The sequence below is a fragment of the Rutidosis leptorrhynchoides genome, chromosome 7 (genome assembly GCF_046630445.1).
Source record: "Rutidosis leptorrhynchoides isolate AG116_Rl617_1_P2 chromosome 7, CSIRO_AGI_Rlap_v1, whole genome shotgun sequence".
NCBI lineage: Eukaryota > Viridiplantae > Streptophyta > Magnoliopsida > Asterales > Asteraceae > Rutidosis > Rutidosis leptorrhynchoides.
The window spans coordinates 41,983,521-42,009,821 of NC_092339.1; the positions used below are offsets into that span (position 1 = coordinate 41,983,521).

General features: G+C 38.4%; 1 protein-coding gene across 1 annotated transcript in view; it reads right to left on the minus strand.

The window, feature by feature from the left end:
• Positions 1-1,699: 1,699 nt before the first annotated feature.
• LOC139859143 (uncharacterized) overlaps positions 1,700-26,301 on the minus strand; it is an 83,809-nt gene continuing 59,207 nt past the window's right edge. The window contains exons 3-8 of the mRNA XM_071847946.1: positions 3,061-3,175; positions 2,834-2,964; positions 2,504-2,730; positions 2,222-2,421; positions 2,004-2,124; positions 1,700-1,894 (exon numbers count right to left, since the gene is read on the minus strand). Coding sequence (XP_071704047.1) covers positions 1,715-1,894; positions 2,004-2,124; positions 2,222-2,421; positions 2,504-2,730; positions 2,834-2,964; positions 3,061-3,175 — 974 coding nt within the window. The 3' untranslated portion in view covers positions 1,700-1,714. The remainder of the gene's footprint in view (positions 1,895-2,003; positions 2,125-2,221; positions 2,422-2,503; positions 2,731-2,833; positions 2,965-3,060; positions 3,176-26,301) is intronic.

Consider the following 26,301-nt stretch of genomic DNA (forward strand, 5'->3'; position numbering starts at 1 on the left):
TCACCGTCCCGTCAAATGATAAGAAATATTTTAGGATTTTTATTTTTATTTTATTGGTTTTTGAGTTGCGTAAGAAATTTGTACATAGACCGTTACTTTTCACTTTAAATTGAAAGTTACTAACTTTTACATACTCTTCTATGCACGTAAAATAACAGATGTGGTTAAAAATTCATTATTTACTAGTTCAGTGACCCGTGAAAACACGGGTTTAGTATTATTAACATTTCAGCAACTTTTATGGATAAGGAAATCTGTTGCCATTAACCACACTTATTTAAAATTGATTAAAGAAATCGTACACAACTAAAAGTACTTGACATATCTTCAATTTCTCATCAAACATTATTCCATAAATTATATGATAGAGTGGAAGTTGCGTGTAAAAATCCTTCTCTTATATGCGCAATGTATCTCATGCCTTGATTCAAAGCATCTGCCTATTGTAGGTTGTAGTTGACCTAAAGCTGTTAATGATTACATTTATTCGCTCACATTCCTATGAAAGTATATGCATTTAGTATTAAAGTTGATTTAATGTAAAAATTATAAATTATATAGGTAGACATTTAACGCCACCATCTTCATTTATTATTATTTTTTTTTATCACAGCCCCTTCGTTCTATCTTCTTTTCTTTATCCTATTAAAAAAAATTAAACACAACTCTAAATTTCATCTTAAGTGCCGATTTCTTTTTTTGATATTATATTATTTTTTCGCAAGTAGTCACGTATACAGCAGTGTTTGTCATTTTGAGATATTGGACGTCTGGAACATGTAACAATTACAGTCCAAATGACAATTGTTCAGAAGCCCAACTCTTAGATATTATACAGGCTAATCAGCGTCTTATAGACTAGCTGGCCCAACACTCTACATCAGCTTCGTTTCCTGCTGTTGGGCATGCTAAAGCTCCGACCCAATATCTCAATTGGTGAAGTCACAATTTTAGTGGATCATAACACTGATTTCTTGTATAAGTACTTAGACAAAAAGCAGAATAGTTATAACAGAAAAATAAATACTTGAAAATGATGTAAAAAGGTTATTCCAATTTCCAATATCAATCATATTGATTGCCAAAATAGGAACCCATGTTCACATTCTTTTACATTCAAAGACCAATGTTTTTGCTATGTGGAAGCAAAATCAAAACATACATAGAAATCATCTAGCCAAAAGAAAGCATGGAAACATACATAACACCAAGTTCAAAAAAACACATATAAAGGACAATGAACTAAAACAACTAATCTCAAGGCTTCTCAATCTTCACTTCAACGAACTTCTTCTTCTTAGTACATGAACTGTCACCAACACCATCATTCTCCTCAATTTCACTCACACGCTTTAAAGATGGACTGGATTGAGTCTGAGAATCAACATCCAGTCCGGTTGATGAATCGCCAGTATAGGATAGATTACCCTGCAAATATATTACAACAAAACAACATTAAGGTATTATGTATTATTAATGACAATGACCATGTTCGAGGAAGTTGTTTAATTTATTATGTTAATATGAAGAGTTATAATTTATAATCACCTTATTTTCAAGATCTTCAGCTTGAGAATCATCAATGTTTATGATAGGGTTTCTTTCGATTTCTTGGTCACCATTCTATTAATATCAATAAATGTCGCGAGTTAGTATCTGAAAAACGGCGAGAAGTTCGTATTAACAAAAGTCTTTATAAGTTTCCCGTGAACATCTACCTGGTTTCAGGAATCAAGTTAATGAAATCAGAGATGGTGGTAGGATCCGTGCAAACTTTGTTGATTGTATAAACGTCATAATCAAAATCGGTATTAAAACTGGAAACTTCCACCTTGAACAAAACATTTTTGTCCACCAAATGAGAAAACTCATCAGGAAAGTCGTCATTCCCATCCTGAAAAACATACATGATTATTACAATTTCATCAATATCACCGTAAAAGGTTGTTATTTAGATACAACTCTAAATAGTACTCCGTATATGGTTGGTTAATTTTACCAACCTTTTGTTGTTTGTCATGTATCTCAGATGCTCGTTTTTTGATTAATTTCATCACAGGAGTATCAAACATCACAAAATTTGCAGTACCATTAGCGTCCTGAACTCTAATGTGAACCTTAAAGCTATAATTTTAAGCATAGGCATATAGTAAGCATCATACACTTGACAGCAAAAAACTCAAACAATCAAACAGAAAGCAACAAATATATATGAGATTACCTTACAAAGACAGCAGCAGTCATTTCCTTGCATTTAGGGCAGTATAGCTTACCTTCATCAACAGTGGCATTACCTTCAATGTCGTTCACCATTTCTGACTTTTTCAAAACCTTCTTTTTGCATTTTCTGCAACCAATATAATTCCACCCATGCTCCTTTTGAAAAGACTTTATTTCAGCTAAGACCACACAAATCATAGGCTGCAAAACATTAATATAAAAGATTTAGAAATAGCATATTCAAGTCTGATTAGTTACAAAAGTAGATCGGATCATATAATACCTCAGTCGAACCAACTATATCCTCGATAGTCTTTTTCAGTTTCGGGTTAATAAAATCCGATACACCAGAATGAGTTACTTGGCTAGAAAGAACACTACCACCTTGACTTGATGAAGCATTGGCAATCTTAGAATTAAACGTTGCTCTAAACTCAACGATTTCAGGAACATCATTATCATCTATCCACATCTTCGTACCAAACTTCGCATTTTGAAAAGATAGAGTTCCTAAAAATATATTCAAAGGCATGTAAATAGTTTAGAAATATTCGATTTTGTCATTTCTTATAGCATTGTGAACATAACCCATTGTGTAAACATTATTAAGTACCTTTCTCCACCCAGAGTCTTATCCTACCAAACTGGAGTAAAATCACAGTCCCTTCTCTTTTGGTAGCAGAAACATAATCATGAAATTTCTGTGCATAATCATCCCATAGTTGAAGTTTCTCTATCACTCCACTACAGAATAGAGTAAAATATTAACGCAAATGTACAACATATAAGATGTATAGTTATAGATATTTATTATTTAGCTAAAAATGGGTGTTAGATTACTTCTCGTCTTGTACATCCAAAGTCATTTTTTTCCCTATTTCACCTCCTTCACTTCCATCTTTCGTTTTATTGTACATGTCCAGATCAGTGCAATGTTGAACAACCCCAATAATATCTATAAAAAATGAGTTCAAAAGATACATCTAAGCACATTAACGACCATACGCATCACTGTGACGACCCGGAAATTTCCGACCAAATTTAAACTTAACCTTTATATGTTTCCGACACGATAAGCTGAATTTGTAATGTTGGATCTCAAAAAGTTTGGAACTACATTCATGTAATCAATTACCCTTTGACCGTGTTCGACGATTCACGAACAATTATGAGTATATAGATATGTATATATAATATATAATATTAACTGAAAAAATTAACAAAGTATTAGATATATGATACTTAACATGAACGTATTTGTTTCGATATATTTATCGACAGAATTAAGAGATAATATCAAATGATTGAATTATCAGATACATTATGATATGATTATGGGCCTATGTTATGAGGTCCACTGTGATTTAAGAAATCTATTCTGTAACACCCCAGGTAAAACGTTTCCCGTAACATGATATTGTCCGCTTTGCAGAGATAGGGACGTACCCTTATCTCCCCCGTAGGTTGCTCACGGATTTTTCTTGGCGACCACACACGACGAACACTTTCCCAGGAGGTCACCCATCCTGGTAGTGCTCTCGCCTGAGCACGCTTAACTGCAGAGTTCTCATGGGATCTGCTGCGCTTGTGGTCCCAAAACGCGTCATGCTAGGAAAGGTCTCCACACCCTTATAAGGCATGCTTCGTTCTCCTCTCCAACCGATGTGGGACGGATGTAACACGGATGTTACAATACTCCCCCCTAATGGGACACAGCGTCCTCGCTGTGCACGCTTGATCCGGGGCCTGGCTCTGATACCATCTGTAACACCCCAGGTAAAACGTTCCCCGTAACATGATATTGTCCGCTTTGCAGAGATAGGGACGTACCCTTATCTCCCCCGTAGGTTGCTCACGGATTTTTCTTGGCGACCACACACGACGAACACTTTCCCAGGAGGTCACCCATCCTGGTAGTGCTCTCACCTGAGCACGCTTAACTGCAGAGTTCTCATGAGATCTGCTGCGCTTGTGGTCCCAAAACGCGTCATGCTAGGAAAGGTCTCCACACCCTTATAAGACATGCTTCGTTCTCCTCTCCAACCGATGTGGGACGGATGTAACACGGATGTTACAATAATGTGATGCCCCGTACAAAACCATCGTGTACGAATCATCAACAACAGGATCATTACAAGGTTAAGTACTATATGCTGTAATTAAAGAAGTTGCATTCATGATAAAAAGGTGATGTCATAACCGACATCAAATGTTTTACATTTCAAAAGCATGCTTCACTAAGTAGAAGCAAATAATAAGTGTATGTGGCCACAATGGTCGTTACAAGTCATAGTTCAAAAGTACGAATATTTGAATGCAAAGCAAAGTAGTTCATGCGTGGACAACTCTAAGCAGCGGGTTCTACAGCACGACTAGTACACAGCGGAAGCAACCTCAAGCACCTGAGAAATACATGCTTAAAAACGTCAACACAACGGTTGGTGAGCTATAGTTTAAGTATAACAGTATGTAAGGTAGGCCACGAGATTTCAGTGCTACAAAGAGCGTTTCAAAACAGTATGATAAAGTATATGTTAACCGTGGGCACTTGGTAACTAACTTAACGTTTATACCCCCTGAAAGTACACTTGGCAAGTGCGTATATTTACGAAGTATTAAACACTCATTAAATGCTAGCGCGACTAGCCCGAGTGGGGATGTCAAACCCTATGGATCCATATCTAAGATTCGCGTTCACGGTTCAAAAACCAATGATTAAACGTTACCGAGCTAAAGGGAATGTTTCTGCCGTTGTGTAACCCACACATATATAAGTTTAAGTACTCGTGCCTAGTATGTAAAACATAAAATCCGCATGTATTCTCAGTTCCCAAAATAAGTTAAAGTAAAAAGGGAATGCTATAACTCACAATGATATGTAGCGGTAAAGTAGTAGTCGGGAAAGGTGTGCAAGTAAATGGTCCGAAGTCCTCAACCTAAGTCAAATAGTACTAAGTCAGTAAATCGTCTTGATAGGTTTAAAAGTATGTATTTAAGGTCTTAAGGGTCATCATCATTCATCATTAAACAAAAGGCGTAAAGTAGGTTTCGTTTATAAAAGTAGTTTAAAACAAAGTCTGACTTCAGTCAGTCACCACGGCCTCTAACCTTACTGAATTAAAGTGAGACCAGTGGCCATAGCTCCGTCTATGAGTCCCTTAAGTGTGGTAAAATTTACAGAAGCAAACTCGTCTTGGTTTGACCGTGGCGACGGTCTAAGTGCGAGTAGGTCAGAAATTTCTGCACAACGTTAAAGGACATAGTAACGATCGGAGGGCCATAAATCCTAAACCGTAACTCGGATTAAGACGAGTCCTATATGAAAAGTTATCTACTCGAAAAGTTCTGTCTAAAAATCAAGGTTAGAACAGACCAGGTCTACTGGTCTGTTCCAGAATCATCAGGTCAGTAGGTTTTGGACAGAACAGTGAGTTTAAAAGGGTTCCGGTGGTCTTGGTGCTTGATGTTCATCATGGTTCTCATCCTTGATGCATATAGCTTCAAGTGTACAACTCATTGATGTATCTACATCATCTTAACCAAGTCTTGACCATCATAACCCATGTACAAGTCTAAGACATGAAGCACAACTCACTTAAGAGTTGCATGAAGTTTGATGAACCAAAGTTACATCAAAGTCTTAGGTTTGACACTTACATGAACTATAAATTTGAAAGTTAACTAACTAATCAAGATCATAAGTAGTAGAACATAGTTCTTAGTTTGATCTTGAAGATCCAAGACTCAAAAGTCTAGATCCAAAGTTATATTTAAAGAAAACTTATTTGTGTGTTCTTGAACTTCCAAGGTTAACTTAATTTGTTCAAGAGATATGAGATCAAGACTAACTTGTAGTACTTGACCATATAAACTAACTTCATGAAATTAAAGTGCATAAATTGAAGAAGTAAACTTAAATAAACAAGAAAAGGTTCATGGTTGTTCATACTTTAAAGATTCAAACCAAGGTTTGATCTTTAGAAAGTAAACTTTAAAGTTTACTTCATGAACTTCAAGTATGTCTTTCAACCATGAACTTTATAAACTTTGAACAAGTATTTAGTGGAGATCATAAACTAGAGAGTTTATGTCTTGTATGTTCTTGAAAATTCAAGATAAAAGAAGAATTAAACTAAGAAGTTTGATTCTTGAAAACATGCAAGTAAATAAAGATAATAACAACTAGTAATCAACACAAGTAACAAAAGATTATAACAATCAAAGAATGATGATGATTTAAGGGTGCTAGAAATCGGTTTTGTTTGAAGAAAAGAAGAGAAGTTTAAAGCTTGCTACTTACAACTTGAGAGAGAAATGAGAGAAGGAGTTTGAGAGCAAATGAATGTGTGTGAAAATGAGAGGATTTGTGAGTGAAGTAGTAAACAAGAAAATGAAACAAAACACTCCTAAAGGGAGCTTAGGGGCTGCAGTTTTTCAGCAGAAAATGGGGGGAAGGGAGAAGTTTTGTGGTCACTAGAATGTAAAGCTTCATAAAGGTGGTTAATGAATGGTCATGCATGGGGATAACAAGCTAACTAGATTCTTTCAAGTATTAAACTAAGTAGTCTCCATCTAATTGATACTTACAAGTGTAGGACATGGGCTAACTAAGTCCATTAATAATGTAGGGTGGGCTTGGAAGTCCAATAACATGAGTCCATTACACTAACAAAGCCCAAGTTCAAATAAATCACAAGTTAAACCAATTAAAGCCCAAGTAACTAACTAATAGCCTTAGTTAATTAAAATGATTAATAAATTTAATCATGAATGTAAATAATATCTAAAAATATTATTCGTGAAACTTCCGGGTGTCACAAAGACGTTTCGGGCCATTAAAGTCAAGTTCGGGCAATCATGGCAACATGTAAATATAATAATGTACATTCGTTTAATCACACGTATTAATAATAATAATTATTAATAAATAAATGTTGGAAATTCCAGGGTCGTTACATTACCCACCTGTTAAAGAAAATTTCGTCCCGAAATTTAAGCTGAGGTAGATGGAGGAGTCGGGAAAACGTGAGGATACTTTCGCATCATTTGATCCTCTCGTTCCTAAGTAAACTCAGGTCCTCGTTTGGCATTCCATCGTACCCGTACAATCGGAATCTTGTTGCGTTTCAAAGTTTTGATCTCACGATCCATAATTTCAACAGGTTCCTCCACAAAGTGGAGTTTGTCGTCAATAGTAAGTTCTTCCAATGGTATGATAAGTTCGGGTGCAGCAAGACACTTCTTCAAGTTCGATACATGGAAGGTAGGATGAACTGAGCTCAATTGTGCTGGTAGATCCAAACGATATGCAACTGGTCCAACACGTTCCAAGATCTCGAAAGGACCAATGTATCGTGGGTTCAACTTTCCACGTTTTCCAAAACGGATCACACCTTTCCAAGGTGCAACCTTCAACATTACACGATCACCAACATTAAATTCAAAGTCCTTACGTTTAAGATCGACATAACTCTTTTGGCGGTCACGGGCAGTCTTAAGTCTAGCTTGAATATGAGCAATTTTCTTCGTCGTTTCGTAGACTACCTCGGGTCCGGTGATTTGCTTTTCGCCTACTTCGGCCCAACAAATAGGAGATCGGCACTTACGGCCATACAATGCTTCAAAAGGTGCAGCATTAATGCTAGAGTGATAACTGTTGTTGTACGAGAATTCGGCGAGTGGCAAATGCCTTTCCCAGGCCTTTCCAAAATCAATGACACATGCACGCAGCATGTCCTCCAAGGTCTGAATCGTTCATTCACTTTGCCCGTCAGTCTGAGGATGATAAGCAGTACTCATGTCAAGACGAGTTCCCATGGCTTCTTGCAAAGAACGCCAAAATCTAGAAGCAAAACGGGGATCGCGATCGGAGATGATCGATAAAGGTACGCCATGACAAGATACAACCTCTTTGATGTATAACTGAGCAAGTCTCTCCATTGTATCAGTTTCCTTCATCGCTAGAAAGTGTGCAGATTTGGTAAGGCGGTCAACAATAACCCAAATAGTATCGTATCCGCCCACCGTCTTTGGTAGCTTAGTAATGAAATCCATTGTTATCCTTTCCCACTTCCATTGTGGGATCTCCGGTTACTGAAGTAAACCAGAAGGTCTCTGATGCTCGGCTTTAACCTTCGAGCAAGTCAAACACTTACCAACATAAGTCGCAACGTCCTTCTTAAGATTCGGCCACCAATACTGTTCTTTAAGGTCGTGGTACATCTTGCCCGCACTGGGGTGAATTGAATATCTGGATTTGTGTGCTTCATCAAGTATCAGGTTTCGTAGATCTCCATAATAAGGTACCCAAATTCTTCCGGCATAACATCGGAGTCCAGACTCCCTAACCTCGAATCGAGAGACAAGTATGTTCAAATGTTCGTGAGATATATTCTCCTCCTTGAGAGCCTCAACTTGGGCTACTCTGATCTGGCTGTTGAGGTTCGAATGGATGGTGATGTTCAGAGCCCTAACACGGAGAGGTGCCGTCCTCTCCTTTCGGCTTAAAGCGTCAGCTACAACATTGGCCTTGCCAGGGTGATAACGGAGTTCACAATCGTAGTCGTTGAGCGTCTCGATCCATCGACGCTGTCTCATATTCAGTTGCTTCTGATCAAAGATGTGCTGGAGACTCTTGTGATCGGTGAAAATAGTGCTCTTAGTTCCATACAAATAATGTCTCCACAATTTGAGCGCAAAGACAATGGATCCAAGTTCAAGATCATGCGTAGTGTAGTTCCGCTCGTGAATCTTCAATTAGCGGGAGGCATAGGCAATAACCTTTGATCGTTGCATCAGTACACAACCAAAACCACTCTTCGATGCATCACAATAAACAACAAAGTCATCACTACCTTCGGGAAGCGATAGAATAGGTGCGGAGGTTAACTTCTTCTTCAAAGTTTGGAATGCTGATTCGTGTGCGGGTTCCCAAATGAACTTCTTCCCTTTGTGAGTCAGCGCGGTCAAAGGACGCGCAATCAGAGAAAATCCTTCGATAAACCTTCGATAATAACCGGCGAGACCTAGGAATTGGCGAATATGCGTTGGAGTAGTGGGGGTCTCCCACTTGCTGATGGCTTCAATCTTGGCGGGATCAACTTTGATACCCTGGTCGCTCACAACATGACCCAAAAACTGTACTTCCTTCAACCAAAATTCGCACTTGGAGAATTTGGCGTAAAGTTGCTCTTGTCTTAAGAGTTCAAGCACTAATCGGAGGTGTTGCTAATGTTCTTCTTCGCTCTTTGAGTAGATGAGGATATCATCTATGAAGACGATAACAAACTTATCCAAGTAAGGCTTGCAGACATGATTCATGAGGTCCATGAACACGGCAGGTGCATTTGTTAAGCCGAATGGCATCACGAGAAACTCATAATGACCATAACGGGTCCTGAATGCAGTTTTCATCACGTCACTTTCCTTCACCCTCAGCTGGTGATATCCAGATCGCAAATCGATCTTTGAATAAACGCTCGATCCTTGTAGTTGATCAAAAAGATCGTCAATTCGTGGAAGAGGATACCGATTCTTGATTGTCAATTTTTTGAGTTCACGGTAGTCGATACACATACGGAAGGATCCATCCTTCTTCTTCACAAACAACACAGGTGCGCCCCAAGGCGAGAAGCTTGGTTGAATAAATCCTCGGTCTAACAGCTCTTGTAGTTGACTCTGTAATTCTTTCATCTCGGAAGGTGCGAGTCTATAAGGTGAGCGAGCTACAGGTGCTGCTCCTGGCACTAAATCAATCTGAAACTCTACGGCTCTCTGCGGCGGCAATCCAGGCAATTCCTCTGGGAAGACATCGAAAAATTCGTTCACAATTCGAATGTCGTTCACGCTCTTCACCTCAGTTTCTACCGCTTTCACATGTGCTAGGACAGCAAAACGTCCCTTCTTCATAATCTTTTGCGCTTTCACGCAACTAATGAGGTTCAACTTCGAGGTACATCTCTCTCCATAGATAACCAGTGGTTCGCCATCTCCTTGTGGTATGCGAAGTGCTTTATCTCCACAGATAATATCGGCCTTTATCTTGCTCAACCAATCCATACCAACGATCACGTCAAAGCTTCCCAGTTTGATAGGTATCAAATCAATTTCGAAATCTGTACCAGCTATGTTGATAATAGCTCCACGACTAATATGGTCAACCTTTTCAAGTTTTCCATTGGCGACCTCGACAAGCATACTTTCTTTTAACGGGACTAATGACCAATTAATCTTATCGCAAAAATGTCTACATACATAACTTCTATCCGCACCAGTATCAAACAAGACAGAAGCTAAAAGATTGTTGATTGTGAATATACCTGTCACCAAGTCGGGGTTATCGCGTGCATCCCTTGCATTAACATTGAAGTCTCTACCTCGGGATGGCCCGCCATCTTTTCGCTTGTTGGGGCATGCGTTTCTGAAATGGCCCGTCTGTCCACATTTGTAGCACTTCTTAGGTCCATTGGTGTTCGGCTTCCCATTCAGAGTAGTGACCTTGCAGTCCTTCCTGATGTACCCAGCCCATTGGCACGTCTCACAAACAACATTGCAATACCCAGTGTGGTGCTTGTAACATCGCTTGCATTGAGGTAAGGTTCCTTTGTAGTTCGGGTTGGTGTTGGTGTTGTTGTTGGGATTAGGGTTTCCACCATTGTTGTGCCTCTTGGCGGGGGTCTGATCGTAGTTTCTCCCCCTGTTATTGTTGTTGTTGTTGTTGTTGTTGTGGTTGTTGTCCCATTTCCTCTTTTCACTACTACCGGCTTCAAACTTAGCCTTCTCCGGCTCATCAATAAGAATCTGATTCATGAGAGTATGCGCCATGCGCATTGCTTCGGGAACATTCGGTGGTTTGGATGAGGTGACATTTCCTTAGATGGACTTAGGGAGTCCCGATAAGTATTTCTCCATGCGCTTGAATTCGGGGGTGACCATGGTCGGACACATCAGTGCTAACTCCAAAAACCTACGATTGTAACTGTTAAGGTCGTTCCCTACGGCCTTCAACTGCATGAATTCAATTTCCATCTTCTGAATTTCGGTTCTCGGACAATACTCATCAATCATAGCCGCCTTGAATTCCTCCCATGGCATAGCATACGCCTCATCGATACCTTTCGCTTGAGCTAACGTGTTCCACCACGTTAGCGCGCCGTCAGATAGCCTGCAAGATGCAAACTTGGTCTTATTGTCCTCCGAACATTTGCTAACTCGGAATACTGATTCAAGTTTTTTGAACCATCTGGTGAGACCAACTGGTCCCTCGGTGCCGCTGAAGTTATGCGGTTTGCAGCTCTGGAATTCCTTGTATGTACACCCATTTCGAACGGGTGGAATAACCGGTGGTGGTGGCAGTGGAGCTTCGAGATTTCTTTCTGCTAGGGCTGCAGCGACCCGTTCGTTGATCATGTCCTCAATCTGGGCGGCGGTAGGTGTGGATCTTCCGCTAGCCATGGTATTCTAAACAAAAATTTTGACTCAAGTCAAAATCCAGTATGCAAGTAGTAGTAATACAGTATATAGTGACCAACATGGAATCAAAACATCACATGTTATGAAATAATGCATCTAGGTACAAATACCACAGAATCATCGTACAGCAATGTAGATAGAACATCGTGCAAGAATTAAATAACGCAAAGTTCCATTCATTAATAATAATAAGTTTCATACATCTGAATAAGTTCGTACAATACATATGAAATACATGAAACTATATCTAGATTACATCATGAAATCTAAATACAAGGTCCTACGGTGAAGGCGGGTGAACTGCTCCCCGAGCCAACTGCTCCTCGAGCTCAGTGACTCGAGCTCGGAGAGTCTCAATCTCCCTCATCAGTTCCTCGTTAGAGGGAGCTGGTGGGGCAGGCGGTGCAGGTGGGGCGGGTGGTGCTGATGTAGATGGTCCGGCTCCGGATGTAGACGGTACGTCCCTAGATGTAAGTGGTGCGTATCTGAATCTAGGTGGTACGGTTCCAGGAATAGTCAATACATAACGGGGAACCTTACGTATCTGTGGGTCGGCATGGCATGACCTCCATTCACCCCTGGAATGACGGTGCCGTCGGAACGGTACCGCTTCTTCGGCGGGGTAGAGGGTGCCTGAATAGGTCTATCAGCAGGATCCTCATCATCGCTGGAGTCGTCTGATGATGAAGAATCGGCGGATGATGAGTCATCCGAATCGTGTGGTGGTGACACTGGTGGCTGAGCTAGTAATCCGAAGCGTCCGAAGGCGGCCAACATCTGTCTGTGTCTGCCTGGAGGAATCACGACTAAACGTCCGTCGGGAGTGCGTCGGCAAGGTGTGCGCATGTGGTTACGAAACGGTCCTTCCCCGAACTCCGCGGGGATCTCAATACCACCAATGCGGGGTTGTGACCTCGAGGGTCCGGGAGCAGACACTGGGGCAGGTGCACTAGTACCAGCTCCGGAAGTAGAAGCGCCGGGATCACTAGTGGGTGTCGGGGCCGGTGTATCGGCAGTAGCAGCAGCAGGTGTAGTAGTAGGTAGGGCGACGGGGTCTGAGTCTGTACTGCCCGAAATGCCAGCAGGTGGAACATCCGACATCTGAACAAGGAAAAATAAATTTTCCATGTCAGTATGTCATAAAGCAAGCAAATAATAGGCCAACAGTTTAAATCATGTATAACAATAAGTAGCATGGCAATATCAGTAATCGTACGAAAATAGCATGCAATCGAAAGCAAGTAATAGCATGCAGTAGTGAAATCATGTAGTAGCATACGGCATATAGCAGTAACAGTAAGCAGCAGCATGCAGTAAGTTCAGCGAAAACAAGTAAACTAGCAAGTTGTAGATTAGTCCTATTAGTGAATCCTACTCGGGTCGGTCTTAGACTCACTAATGCAACCTAATTCCCTACAACCAATGCTCTGATACCAAATGTGATGCCCCGTACAAAACCATCGTGTACGAATCATCAACAACAGGATCATTACAAGGTTAAGTACTATATGCTGTAATTAAAGAAGTTGCATTCATGATAAAAAGGTGATATCATAACCGACATCAAATGTTTTACATTTCAAAAGCATGCTTCACTAAGTAGAAGCAAATAATAAGTGTATGTGACCACAATGGTCGTTACAAGTCATAGTTCAAAAGTACGAATGTTTGAATGCAAAGTAAAGTAGTTCATGCGTGGACAACTCTAAGCAGCGGGTTCTACAGCACGACTAGTACACAGCGGAAGCAACCTCAAGCACCTGAGAAATACATGCTTAAAAACGTCAACACAATGGTTGGTGAGCTATAGTTTAAGTATAACAATATGTAAGGTAGGCCACGAGATTTCAGTGCTACAAAGAGCGTTTCAAAACAGTATGATAAAGTATATGTTAACCGTGGGCACTTGGTAACTAACTTAACGTTTATACCCCCTGAAAGTACACTTGGCAAGTGCGTATGTTTACGAAGTATTAAACACTCGTTAAATGCTAGCGCGACTAGCCCGAGTGGGGATGTCAAACCCTATGGATCCATATCTAAGATTCGCGTTCACGGTTCAAAAACCAATGATTAAACGTTACCGAGCTAAAGGGAATGTTTCTGCCGTTGTGTAACCCACACATATATAAGTTTAAGTACTCGTGCCTAGTATGTAAAATATAAAATCCGCATGTATTCTCAGTTCCCAAAATAAGTTAAAGTAAAAAGGGAATGCTATAACTCACAATGATATGTAGCGGTAAAGTAGTAGTCGGGAAAGGTGTGCAAGTAAATGGTCCGAAGTCCTCAACCTAAGTCAAATAGTACTAAGTCAGTAAATCATCTTAATAGGTTTAAAAGTATGTATTTAAGGTCTTAAGGGTCATCATCATTCATCATTAAACAAAAGGCGTAAAGTAGGTTTCGTTTATGAAAGTAGTTTAAAACAAAGTCTGACTTCAGTCAGTCACCACAGCCTCTAACCTTACTGAATTAAGGTGAGACCAGTGGCCATGGCTCCTTCTATGAGTCCCTTAAGTGTGGTAAAATTTACAGAAGCAAACTCGTCTTGGTTTGACCGTGGCGACGGTCTAAGTGCGAGTAGGTCAGAAATTTCTGCACAACGTTAAAGGACATAGTAACGATCGGAGGGCCATAAATCCTAAACCGTAACTCGGATTAAGACGAGTCCTATATGAAAAGTTATCTACTAAAAAAGTTCTGTCTAAAAATCAAGGTTATAACAGCCCAGATCTACTGGTCTGTTCCAGAATCATCAGGTCAGTAGGTTTTGGACAGAACAGTGAGTTTAAAAGGGTTCCGGTGGTCTTGGTGCTTGATGTTCATCATGGTTCTCATCCTTGATGCATATAGCTTCAAGTGTACAACTCATTGATGTATCTACATCATCTTAACCAAGTCTTGACCATCATAACCCATGTGCAAGTCTAAGACATGAAGCACAACTCACTTAAGAGTTGCATGAAGTTTGATGAACCAAAGTTACATCAAAGTCTTAGGTTTGACACTTACATGAACTATAAATTTGAAAGTTAACTAACTAATCAAGATCATAAGTAGTAGAACATAGTTCTTAGTTTGATCTTGAAGATCCAAGACTCAAAAGTCTAGATCTAAAGTTATATTTAAAGAAAACTTATTTGTGTGTTCTTGAACTTCCAAGGTTAACTTAATTTGTTCAAGAGATATGAGATCAAGATTAACTTGTAGTACTTGACCATATAAACTAACTACATGAAATTAAAGTGCATAAATTGAAGAAGTAAACTTAAATAAACAAGAAAAGGTTCATGGTTGTTCATACTTTAAAGATTCAAACCAAGGTTTGATCTTTAGAAAGTAAACTTTAAAGTTTACTTCATGAACTTCAAGTATGTCTTTCAACCATGAACTTTATAAACTTTGAACAAGTATTTAGTGGAGATCATAAACTAGAGAGTTTATGTCTTGTATGTTCTTGAAAATTCAAGATAAAAGAAGAATTAAACTAAGAAGTTTGATTCTTGAAAACATGCAAGTAAATAAAGATAATAACAACTAGTAATCAACACAAGTAACAAAAGATTATAACAATCAAAGAATGATAATGATTTAAGGGTGCTAGAAATCGGTTTTGTTTGAAGAAAAGAAGAGAAGTTTAAAGCTTGCTACTTACAACTTGAGAGAGAAATGAGAGAAGGAGTTTGAGAGTAAATGAATGTGTGTGAAAATGAGAGGATTTGTGAGTGAAGTAGTAAACAAGAAAATGAAACAAAACACTCCTAAAGGGAGCTTAGGGGCTGCAGTTTTTCAGCAGAAAATGGGGGGAAGGGAGAAGTTTTGTGGTCACTAGAATGTAAAGCTTCATAAAGGTGGTTAATGAATGGTCATGCATGGGGATAACAAGCTAACTAGATTCTTTCAAGTATTAAACTAAGTAGTCTCCATCTAATTGATACTTACAAGTGTAGGACATGGGCTAACTAAGTCCATTAATAATGTAGGGTGGGCTTGGAAGTCCAATAACATGAGTCCATTACACTAACAAAGCCCAAGTTCAAATAAATCACAAGTTAAACCAATTAAAGCCCAAGTAACTAACTAATAGCCTTAGTTAATTAAAATGATTAATAAATTTAATCATGAATGTAAATAATATCTAAAAATATTATTCGTGAAAGTTCCAGGTGTCACAAAGACGTTTCGGGCCATTAAAGTCAAGTTCGGGCAATCATGGCAACATGTAAATGTAATAACGTACATTCGTTTAATCACACGTATTAATAATAATAATTATTAATAAATAAATGTTGGAAATTCCAGGGTCGTTACATATTCTTTTTGACAACATTCGAAAAATGGTAAAGTGATTTATAAATAAGAACAAATGTGTCAATTAACGGGAACTAGACAAGGGTTAGTGGAAATTCATGTTTAATTTCCAAGGCATGTTTTATAATATTTTCCTCGTGACCTTGATAAGATAACTATGTTAACTTTCATTTTATTTAATATGAAAATAAGAACGTGGAGTGTAAATAACTTAGATGTTGGATATCGACAAGTTAAGTAACTCGACATTTTTCATTAAGATAATTTCATACGTTTATTTAACCTTTGGACTTTATCTCATGCTTCACCAATAGACTGTAATTTAAAAACTTGAAACCTATTATGAATATATATAATTCTACTTTTCTAAAATGCTTTATGATATAACGATTTCCATTATTTTAACCTTTTAACAAAATGATTCTTAAATATATTTAGTTTTGGAAAACAAAATTATCTTATTTATTTGATTTAGTTTCAAAAGTACAAAAAATGTTTTCAGTTTAAAAAGAACTTTATTATTAAAACGTATATATCTTTTATAAATATCTAGAACCACTTTTGACAACTCATTACTTAACCAGTATGATAAAGATAACGATATTTATATTTTATTTTATTAAATATATATAACGATTTAAATTAATATTATATATATTTATACGCGTATTATACGTATATAGTTTTATACTTTTAATATACTTTAACTTTACCTTTACTTTACTTTTACTTTACTTTAACTTTAATAATTCATACTTTAATAATTCACTTTAATAATTCATACTTTAATAATTCACTTTAATAATTCATACTTTAATAATTCACTTTAATAATTCACTTTAATAATTCATACTTGTGACAATCGCTCCAAATCCATATAGACGAACACGTCATTCATTGATTTCATTGAGAGGTATTTGACCTCTATATGATACGTTTTGTAAACATTGCATTCTTTTGAAAAGGCATGCCATAAATGAATATTTAATTCCAAGGTTTTCGACATCTGATGATTTCTACATATAGACAATCACCGTAAATAATAGTTTACAATAATACTTTCGTTGACAATGCAGTCAAAATAGATACATGATGATGGTTTTGTGAATGCAACGTTTTCTTGAATAAAGCATGCAAGACTCCATGCACATAGCTTGTATAACATGTAAGCAAACAGCGGAAGACTTCTAGGGAACCTGAGAATAAACATGCTAACAAGTGTCAACACAAAGGTTGGTGAGTTCATAGTTTTAATGTTTTGCATAATCTGTACATAAAGGTGGATCACAAGATTTCAGTTGTTTCATCCAGAAACGTTTATCAAAATATTCTACGAAATTGAGCACCCTGGTAACTAAACTTAATGTATATATAATTTGTACCCTTTGTATAATCATCTTAATAAATACACGCAAACCAACGTGTACGCTTCTCAAATAGCATACGTCCGTTAAAAGGCTAGTGCTCTAGCTCGGACGGGGATATCAAGCCCTATGGATCCATATACAACTACTCGTGCCCACCAGTTCTTATAACTGGCAGTTACTAGTTACCAAAGCTAAGGGATTTTCGGTTCAAACTCGATGTAGAATTTAGTATGTACTTGTGTCCATTGCGTTTAAATTAAAGTGCATGTATTCTCAGCCCAAAAATATATATTGCAAAAGCAATTAAAAAGGAAGCAAATGAAACTCACCTTAGCAGCATATAAAGTCGTTCACCAAAATGTGACTGAAACTCGGATTACCAAATAACCGTAGATCTCAACCTAGAGAACATATGTTGGTCAATAAATGTCTATCAAGCTAGGTCAGGTCATAGTGTATCATAATCCTAATGCTCGAGATCGACATACAAAAGTTATCCAAAGTCGTTTCAAAAAGTCAATTTTGACAATAGTTCAACAAAACGAGACATACCTTATATAAGGAGTCATTTACTCGGTTGGTAATATTTAAAAGTTCACTTTATCAATCTCGTAAACAAGTTGTTTAAATCTTAATTGCATATTCAAAAGCAATTTCAATTAACGTCAATCATAATTCAGTTGATCATATCTTTTAATCCGTTCATAGAAACTATTCGGTGTCTAAATGAAAAGTTATTGATTTTTCGCCAGCTTTCCGAAAACATGTATATCATATACCTTTTACCAGTAATATATGTATTTAATTCGTGATTCATTATAAACTGTTTAACCACGAAATTTAGCATACAAACATGTATAAATATATATACTCGAGCACTAGACGTGGATACACAACTAATGTATAAAAGATAAAATATAAATGCTTACGTATCAATATTGTGATTCAATATTGCAGAAAAGTATGTAGACACAACATAGATGATAACAGTAGGTTTGACTTGTAAATAATACCCATGAACATTACCCATAACCTCCATAGCTATAACCCATAATTTCCTTAACTTTATCCCACTCAAAAACCCATTTTTGAAAGTGACACGCTCATAACCTCGTCGTAGTATTTTATGTATATTACTAATTAATAATTAATAATACTAATAATTAATAAGATTAATAATAATATTAATCTTAATAATAATAATAATAATAATAATTTAAATACGGAGGAAGTAACATAAATAAATATGTGTGTGATTGAAATGAAATCATTTGAATTTATAGAACCTTTTCTGAAAAAGTACCTCATGCGATCGCATGGGATTTGTGCTTCAAGGCCATGCGATCGCATGGCACCCTGGGACAGCTCACAAATTTTTAACTTCTTGTTTGTCGACATAATATTTTATAATATATATAATATATATAATTTAAATAATTAATTATATATTATATTAAATTTATGTGCATAGTTGACTTGTAATTTTCGTTCCGATGACTCGTACGTTGTCACTCGACTTATGTCCCGGTTCCGGTTTCTCGAACGCATTTTTGTACGCTTAGAAAACTCACAATTTACGTTTTGTGACTCGTACCTTTGTCAAAATATAGTCTTAAATTATCAATAAACTATATCATTCAAAGTGTATCTTAAACTTTCGAGTGTTTTGGTCGTTTACTTCTATAAATCGTTGTCTCGCTATTTGTTAATATATATATAATAACAAATCGTTTTATGACCAAGTTAATATATATTTTCAACATTCATAAACACATTTTAAATATACGTCGCAAGTTATTCATATAATTAATATTCCAACTTATCATATATATTCAAATAAATATTTAAACCAATAAGTTTAATGTACAGTATCAAACAATTAATACATTGTTACGTTTTCAAGTTATAGTATATATATATGTATCTATATACATATAATTGTTCGCGAATCGTCAAGAATAACCGAAAGGTATTTGAATATATGAAAGTAGTTCAAAAATTTTGAGATTCAGTTTTACAGACTTTGTTTATCGTGTCGGAAATGTTAATCATACAAAGATTAAGTTTAAATTTGGTCAGAAATTTCCGGGTCATCACAGTACCTACCCGTTAAAGAAATTTCGTCCCAAAATTTGAGTGAGGTCATCATGGCTAACAATAAAAATGTTTTCATGACGATTATGTGTTGATAAATAGAATTTTTATCACCGTTGAATAATATGGATAAAAAAAAATCCAATTACTCGAAGCGTATGAGGGAAGTTATCGTAATAGAGTGAAATGGAGAATAGAGATTCGTTTTATCTCGTGACGTAGTAACGATTGATTTCCGTAATTTAAGGAATAGAAAATCTTCATAATTTAAATAAGATTTGATTCTTCGAAATTTAAGAAAATTAGGATTTCCTTTGATTAAATGCGTAATCTGCCTCGATTGCTATGTCTGATATTTTGCTATAAATTGACCTTTTCCGTTTCATTTATTTTCACCACTCCTATAATCTTCTTCCTTATTTCATACTTACAAAAGATTTGTGAAAATGCTTCATCCAGTTCTGATTCTTGATATTTTCTTGGCTATCATATCATTCATTCTTCTTTTTCATCTGCCACCAGAGAAGGTTATTTTCTTCTACTATTACCTTGGGGTTATATTGTTTTTCATTCTCCCGTGTCTTTATATTGCTATACGCATTGATATACACGGTTTGTAATTTCGGGGTTGTTTTTGGGCTTTATATTTTCCATTATATTTCGGAGCTTCATGCTTTTGTGTAAGACCCGAATAATTGTAGTGTACATGTGTGTATATAAATTACTCAGTTTTGAGGTTTTGGTTGCACATAATTAAAAAGAGAAAAGATGCTGAACTGGGAGGTCGCGCGCCGCGCGGCTAGGTGGCGCGCCGCGCCATCTGTCTGCGACAGATTCCCCTTTTCTTTTTAATTAGATATTTTGAGGGCATTTTGGTAAAATCACCTTGGGGTCCGAATTTAATGCCTTAGATCAGTTTTGGGAGCTCATTAACTCCATTCACAACCACCTTATCCTCTCCAATTCAATTCTAGTGAGAGAGTGCATTTCTTAAGTGAGAAAGCTTCATTAAAGGGTAAAGGAGGTTGAATCGGGTCTTAGTGCGAGTTCTAAAGTCGTTCATCTAGTTGCTAGCTACGTAGTGATTGTGTTGGTAAGTTCTAAAACCTAGATTCTTACTTTAATTGCATTAAGGGTTAGTGATGCACACAAAACCCACTTGCTAGTAATTTGGGGGGTTTTGGGTGAAATTGGGTCATGTGGACTCAAAGGTAACTAATTAGGGTTTTCAAAGTGTTAATTTATGTTTATGAACCTAATTAGTTAGTTAAAGTACTAGAACACTTCAATGATATGTAAATGGGTGTTAATTGGGCATGGATGACCCAAATGGGTGTGTTGACCTTGAAATGAGTCAAATGGGTCTTTAATGACCTAAGTGGTCTTGGATGTGTGAAAATGAGTTAAATTGGCGATTTAAAAATGTAATAAGACCATATTTGACTAGAGTTAGGGTTTTTGTGAAGTTGACCCATTATTAGGGTTAATGGTGCAAAATGGGTCGGGATTGCACTTTGGGTCAAAATGACTTAGGAATGGTGAAAGAATTGGTTGACCGACTTGAGTTTGCGTTTGATAATATGTATAATGTGATAGGTACGTTACTTTGAGGTTTCGCAAGCTCGGGTATCTTTTCACAAGACTTTGAGGTGAGTGGAATAATTATATGCGTATGTATATAATGTATCTATTTGTTGTAGCGTGAAAGGTGTAGTGTCGAGGTGTTAAGACACCACGTTTCACGTGAAGAGTGTAGCATCGAGGTGTTAAGATGCCACTCGGGTGTAGCATCGAGGTGTTAAGATGCCACCTAGGAGTGTAGTGTCGAGGTGTTAAGACGCCACTCCGTAAAAATAATGAGTGATGCATCGAGGTGTTAAGATGCTACTTTGGGTGATGTGCTGAGGTGTTAAGGTGCCACCCTAGGGGTTAGTGGTGCGAGGTGTTAAGTGCCGTAATGGATGTTATGAACACCGATGGCGTTTTCGCGAGCGCCGTTCCCTTGTACTATTGGTCGACCATGGTTATTTGTGTTGTAAGCATATTATATTATTCGAGTTATATTTATATGCGGATGTTATGCTAGCTTGGGGGTATTGGTGATTTATAGCTTGTTATTGCGACGATAAGCTAAGGTTGTTTGCTAGCATGTTTGCGGTTGTGTAAGTGTATGCAAGTAGGTATAATTAAATATGTATTCGTATAATTATTGCATTCACTAAGCTTTGCTTACCCTCTCGTTGTTTACCATTTTATAGGTTCGGTTTTGGACAAGGGTAAGGGCATCGTTTTGGACTTGAGATCCCGCTTGATGCTAGGGGACGCTTTTGGCTTTAGTAGCTCTTGGAGTTTGACCAATAGTTGGGTAGTTTAATCCCAAACGCCATGCTCATTGTGTAGTTTGGAACTTAAACTTTTTGGTGGTCGAAACTCGTAATTTGTATTAAACTCGTAAAACGGCCGATGTGGGCCCCGCCTATAAAACATTGATTTTATATTTGAAACAAGTTAGTTTTACATATTTGGATGTATGGTAAAAAGCGTTTCGTCTAAATGTGTCGGGAACTAGTCAATCTTTTTCGCATTTTGAGACTTTCCGGACAGTCCACTTTGGCGCGCCGCGCCCCTATCTGGCGCGCCGCGCGGGTATGCTGCACAGGAATTTTTTTTTTTTATTTTGTATTTTCGCGTGGTTTGGTCGAGGGTTGGTTTGGGTTGTTACAAGTGGTATCAGAGCATGGTCTAAGGGATTTAGGTGACTTGAGATAGGCGCCTAGACTTAGACTTTTTGTGTGTGCGCTATGCGGGACTTGTAGGACTTTGGGTCGGATCGAGATTGGTTTGTGCATAGGTTTATGTAAACTAATCATGCGCTATTTGTTATGTATGTTTAGCGAGCATCGAGCGAGATGGATGTTGTACTAGCAAGTTAATGCGACGTGCTCGCGTAACAATGATTAGCTACCATTGTTACGGGCGCAAATCGTGTCGAACAAGCAATGTACGACGATTGTTGAGCAAGATGGGGTAGTGTGGTGTATACGTATATACATACGTGTTATGTCTTTTTGTTTCGCCGCTTAACCTACTTCGTTTTATAGAATGAAGACGAGAAACGGACCCGATCATGATAACGGAAGTACAAGTGAGGACGCCGAGTTTTCGGCCAAGGTTGAGGCCGTCTTTAAAAAGTTAAAAGTGGATTTTCTTAAGGATGTCCGAAAAGTCTTCCAAGATTCGGTCGATGGGCAAGTGACCGATTTGATAAATGAATGAATGAAGGCCACTATCGAAGAGGCCCTTGATGCTAGAAACATTTATCCTCGTGGTGAAGGAGGTGAAGGAAGGCGGGACTTCCACTACAAGAATTTCAAGGACGCTCAACCCCCGATGTTTAATGGGGTACGAGATCCTTTAAAAAGTACATGTTGGATCTCCGACATCGAGGGAGCTTTCCGTACCTCGGAATGCCCTCCCGAGAAGAAGGCGAGGTATGGCTCTAGAATGCTACGAGAAGAGGCTAAGTTATGGTGGGATGATAAAATCAACTTGTATGGTGAGGAACAATGTATGGGCTTGACGTGGGAAGAGTTTAAGAAGGAGTTTTTCAAGGAATACCGAACTTCTTCCGATCTCGATAGAATCCGGGACGAGTTGCACTATTTGCAACAAGGCTCAATGGACTTAGTTACTCTTAAGTCTACATTCTTGGCAAAGACTCGTTTTTGCCCGGAATATGTTGGTGATGATCATAAGCTCATGAAGGATTTCTTCCGTACTTTGAATGATGAGTACAAGGGGAAGATTAGTCGGGGTATGGCTAAGTCTTTTGATGAATTGTTCGAGTTGGCTCGGGGTTTTGAGCCGGAGGTTCCAAGAAAGAGTGATTTCATGTTTTCCAAAAGAAAATTTGAAGGTTTTAGTTACTCTAACGCCTCAAGCAAGAAGAGCAAGAGCAAGAGGGGGGCCGAAAGTGTCAATAGTGCAAAGAAGGGCACTACCGGCGGGTTTTCTTATACGTTCTACAATTGTGGGCAACCGGGTCATATGGCTCGTGAGTGTCCGAAACCACGTTTCGGGAACAAATTCACTTGTTTTAATTGCGGCAAAGAAGGGCATAAGAAGCCGGAGTGTCCCGACTTGCGAAACGACAATGTGAAACGGTTAGAGAAGGCGGCAGGTACGGCTAGGGGTCGCAACTATTTGATGACCAATGATGAAGCCAAACAATCGCACGAAGTTGTCTCAGGTACTTACATGGTTAATTCTAATCCGGCAAGGATTCTTTTCGATAGCGGTGCAAATTTGTCGTTTGTGTCTCCTAAATTTGTGCCTAAACTTAATAGACCGTTAGCTAAGTTAAGTCGTCCGATAGAAGTTGAAATAGCGGACGGCAAGACGGTGCTAGTGGTTGATGTGTGTGGAAATTGTGATGTTGTTTTTGGTGCCGAAACCTTTAAAATTGATCTTATTCCAATGACCTTGGGCGACTTTGATATTGTCATTGGTATGGATTGGCTCGATCGTTATAGAGCCGATATTGCATGCCATGATAAGTTTATTCGTGTGAAGACCCTAAGTGGGGGAGAGTTAATTATTCATGGTGATAAGCGAAGGAGACCGGTGCCGATATGCACTTTTGCACGGGCACGTCGTTTTGTTGTTACCGGTGGCATGGCTCTCCTTGCTCATGTTGTTGATACTCGCAATGAGCCACCACCTATTCTTGAAATTCCGGTTGTTAGTGAATTCGAAGACGTTTTTCCGGACGAATTACCGGGTGTTCCGGCGGAAAGACAAGTTGAGTTTCGTATTGAGTTGGTTCCGGGAGCTACTCCCATTGCTAAAACTCCTTATCGTTTAGCACCAACGGAAATGCAAGAGTTGTTAAATCAAACCTAAGAGTTGCTCGAGAAGGGTTTTATTTGACCGAGTGCTTCGCCATGGGGCGCTCCGGTGTTATTTGTGAAGAAGAAAGATGGTAGTATGCGTATGTGCATTGATTACCGTGAGTTGAATAAAGTGACGATCAAGAATCGTTATCCATTACCTAGGATTGACGATTTATTTGATCAACTTCAAGGTGCAACGTATTTCTCTAAGATCGACCTACGGTCCGGCTATCACCAAATGCGGGTCCGTGAGGAAGACATAGAGAAAACGGCTTTTTGAACGCGTTACGGGCATTATGAGTTTGTAGTTATGCCCTTTGGTCTTACGAATGCACCGGCGGCATTCATGGATCTTATGAACCGAGTGTGCCAACCTATGTTGGACAAGTCAGTAATAGTGTTCATTGACGACATACTAGTCTACTCGAAAAGTATGAACGAACATGAACATCATTTGCGTGAAGTATTGAAGACGCTACGAAAGGAGAAGTTGTATGCAAAGTTCTCCAAATGTGAATTTTGGCTAAGGGAAGTTCAATTCCTTGGTCATATTGTGAACGAAAACGGTATTCAAGTAGATCCGGGGAAGATCGAAACGGTGAAGAGTTGGGGACGACCGACTACGCCTACGGAAATCCGAAGTTTTCTCGGATTGGCCGGTTATTATCGTCAGTTTATCCAAGACTTTTCTAAGATTGCTTCTCCATTGACGAAGTTGACGAGAAAGAATGCTAGGTTTGGTTGGGAGAACGAGCAAGAAATTGCTTTTAAATTGTTAAAAGAGAAGTTGTGTCAAGCTCCGGTGTTAGTGTTACCGGAAGGTGTTGAAGACATGGTGGTTTATTGTGATGCTTCCTTAAATGGTCTCGGGTGTGTTCTAATGCAAAGAGGTAAGGTCATCACTTATGCCTCTCGACAATTAAAGGAACATGAAACGAGGTATCCGACTCATGATCACGAGTTGGCGGCGGTAGTGCATGCGTTGAAAATTTAGCGCCATTACTTGTATGGTGTCAAGTGTATGATTTATTCGGATCATAAGAGTTTGAAACATCTCTTTAATCAACGAGATTTGAATTATCGCCAACGTAGGTGGATGGATGTGGTGAAAGACTACGATTGTGAAATACTTTATCATCCGGGTAAGGCGAATGTGGTCGCGGATGCGTTGAGTCGAAAGAGTCAACATCCGGTGATAAAAGTGGGGTCGTTACGTTTGATTATTACCAACGATTTTCTTGAAAAGCTTGGTGAGATTCAAATAGAGGCTTATGTTCACAACAAGCGTACGGAGCGAATCGTGGGCCAATCGGAGTTTATTACTATGGGTCCGCGTGGGTTGTTGTCCTTTCAAGGAAGGGTGTGGGTGCCTAAGATGGGTGATTACCGACGGGTGCTACTTGATGAAGCACATAAGTCAAAATATTCCATTCATCCGGGCGCGACGAAAATGTATCTTGACTTGAAGAAAGATTATTGGTGGCCGGGCATGAAACGTGATGTTGTGAAGTATGTTGAGCAATGTGTCACGTGTTTACAAGTAAAAGCCGAACACCAAAAGCCGTATGGTAAGTTGCAACCGTTAGAAATCCCGAAATGGAAATGGGAGCACATTACCATGGATTTCATTACAAAGTTACCTAAAACGGCGAGAACCCAATTCGATTCGATTTGGGTTATAGTTGACCGATTGACAAAAAGCGCTTTGTTTCTTCCTATTAAAGAAGCGATATCGTCGGAGACCTTGGCTAAGTTGTTTATCAAGGAAGTGGTCTCGCGACATGGGGTTCCTATATCTATTATTTCAGATCGAGATACCCGTTTTACATCTCGGTTTTGGGAAAAGTTTCATGAAGATATGGGTACGCAATTGAAGTTGAGCACGGCGTATCATCCTCAAACGGACGGTCAAACCGAACGTACGAATCAAACTTTGGAAGATA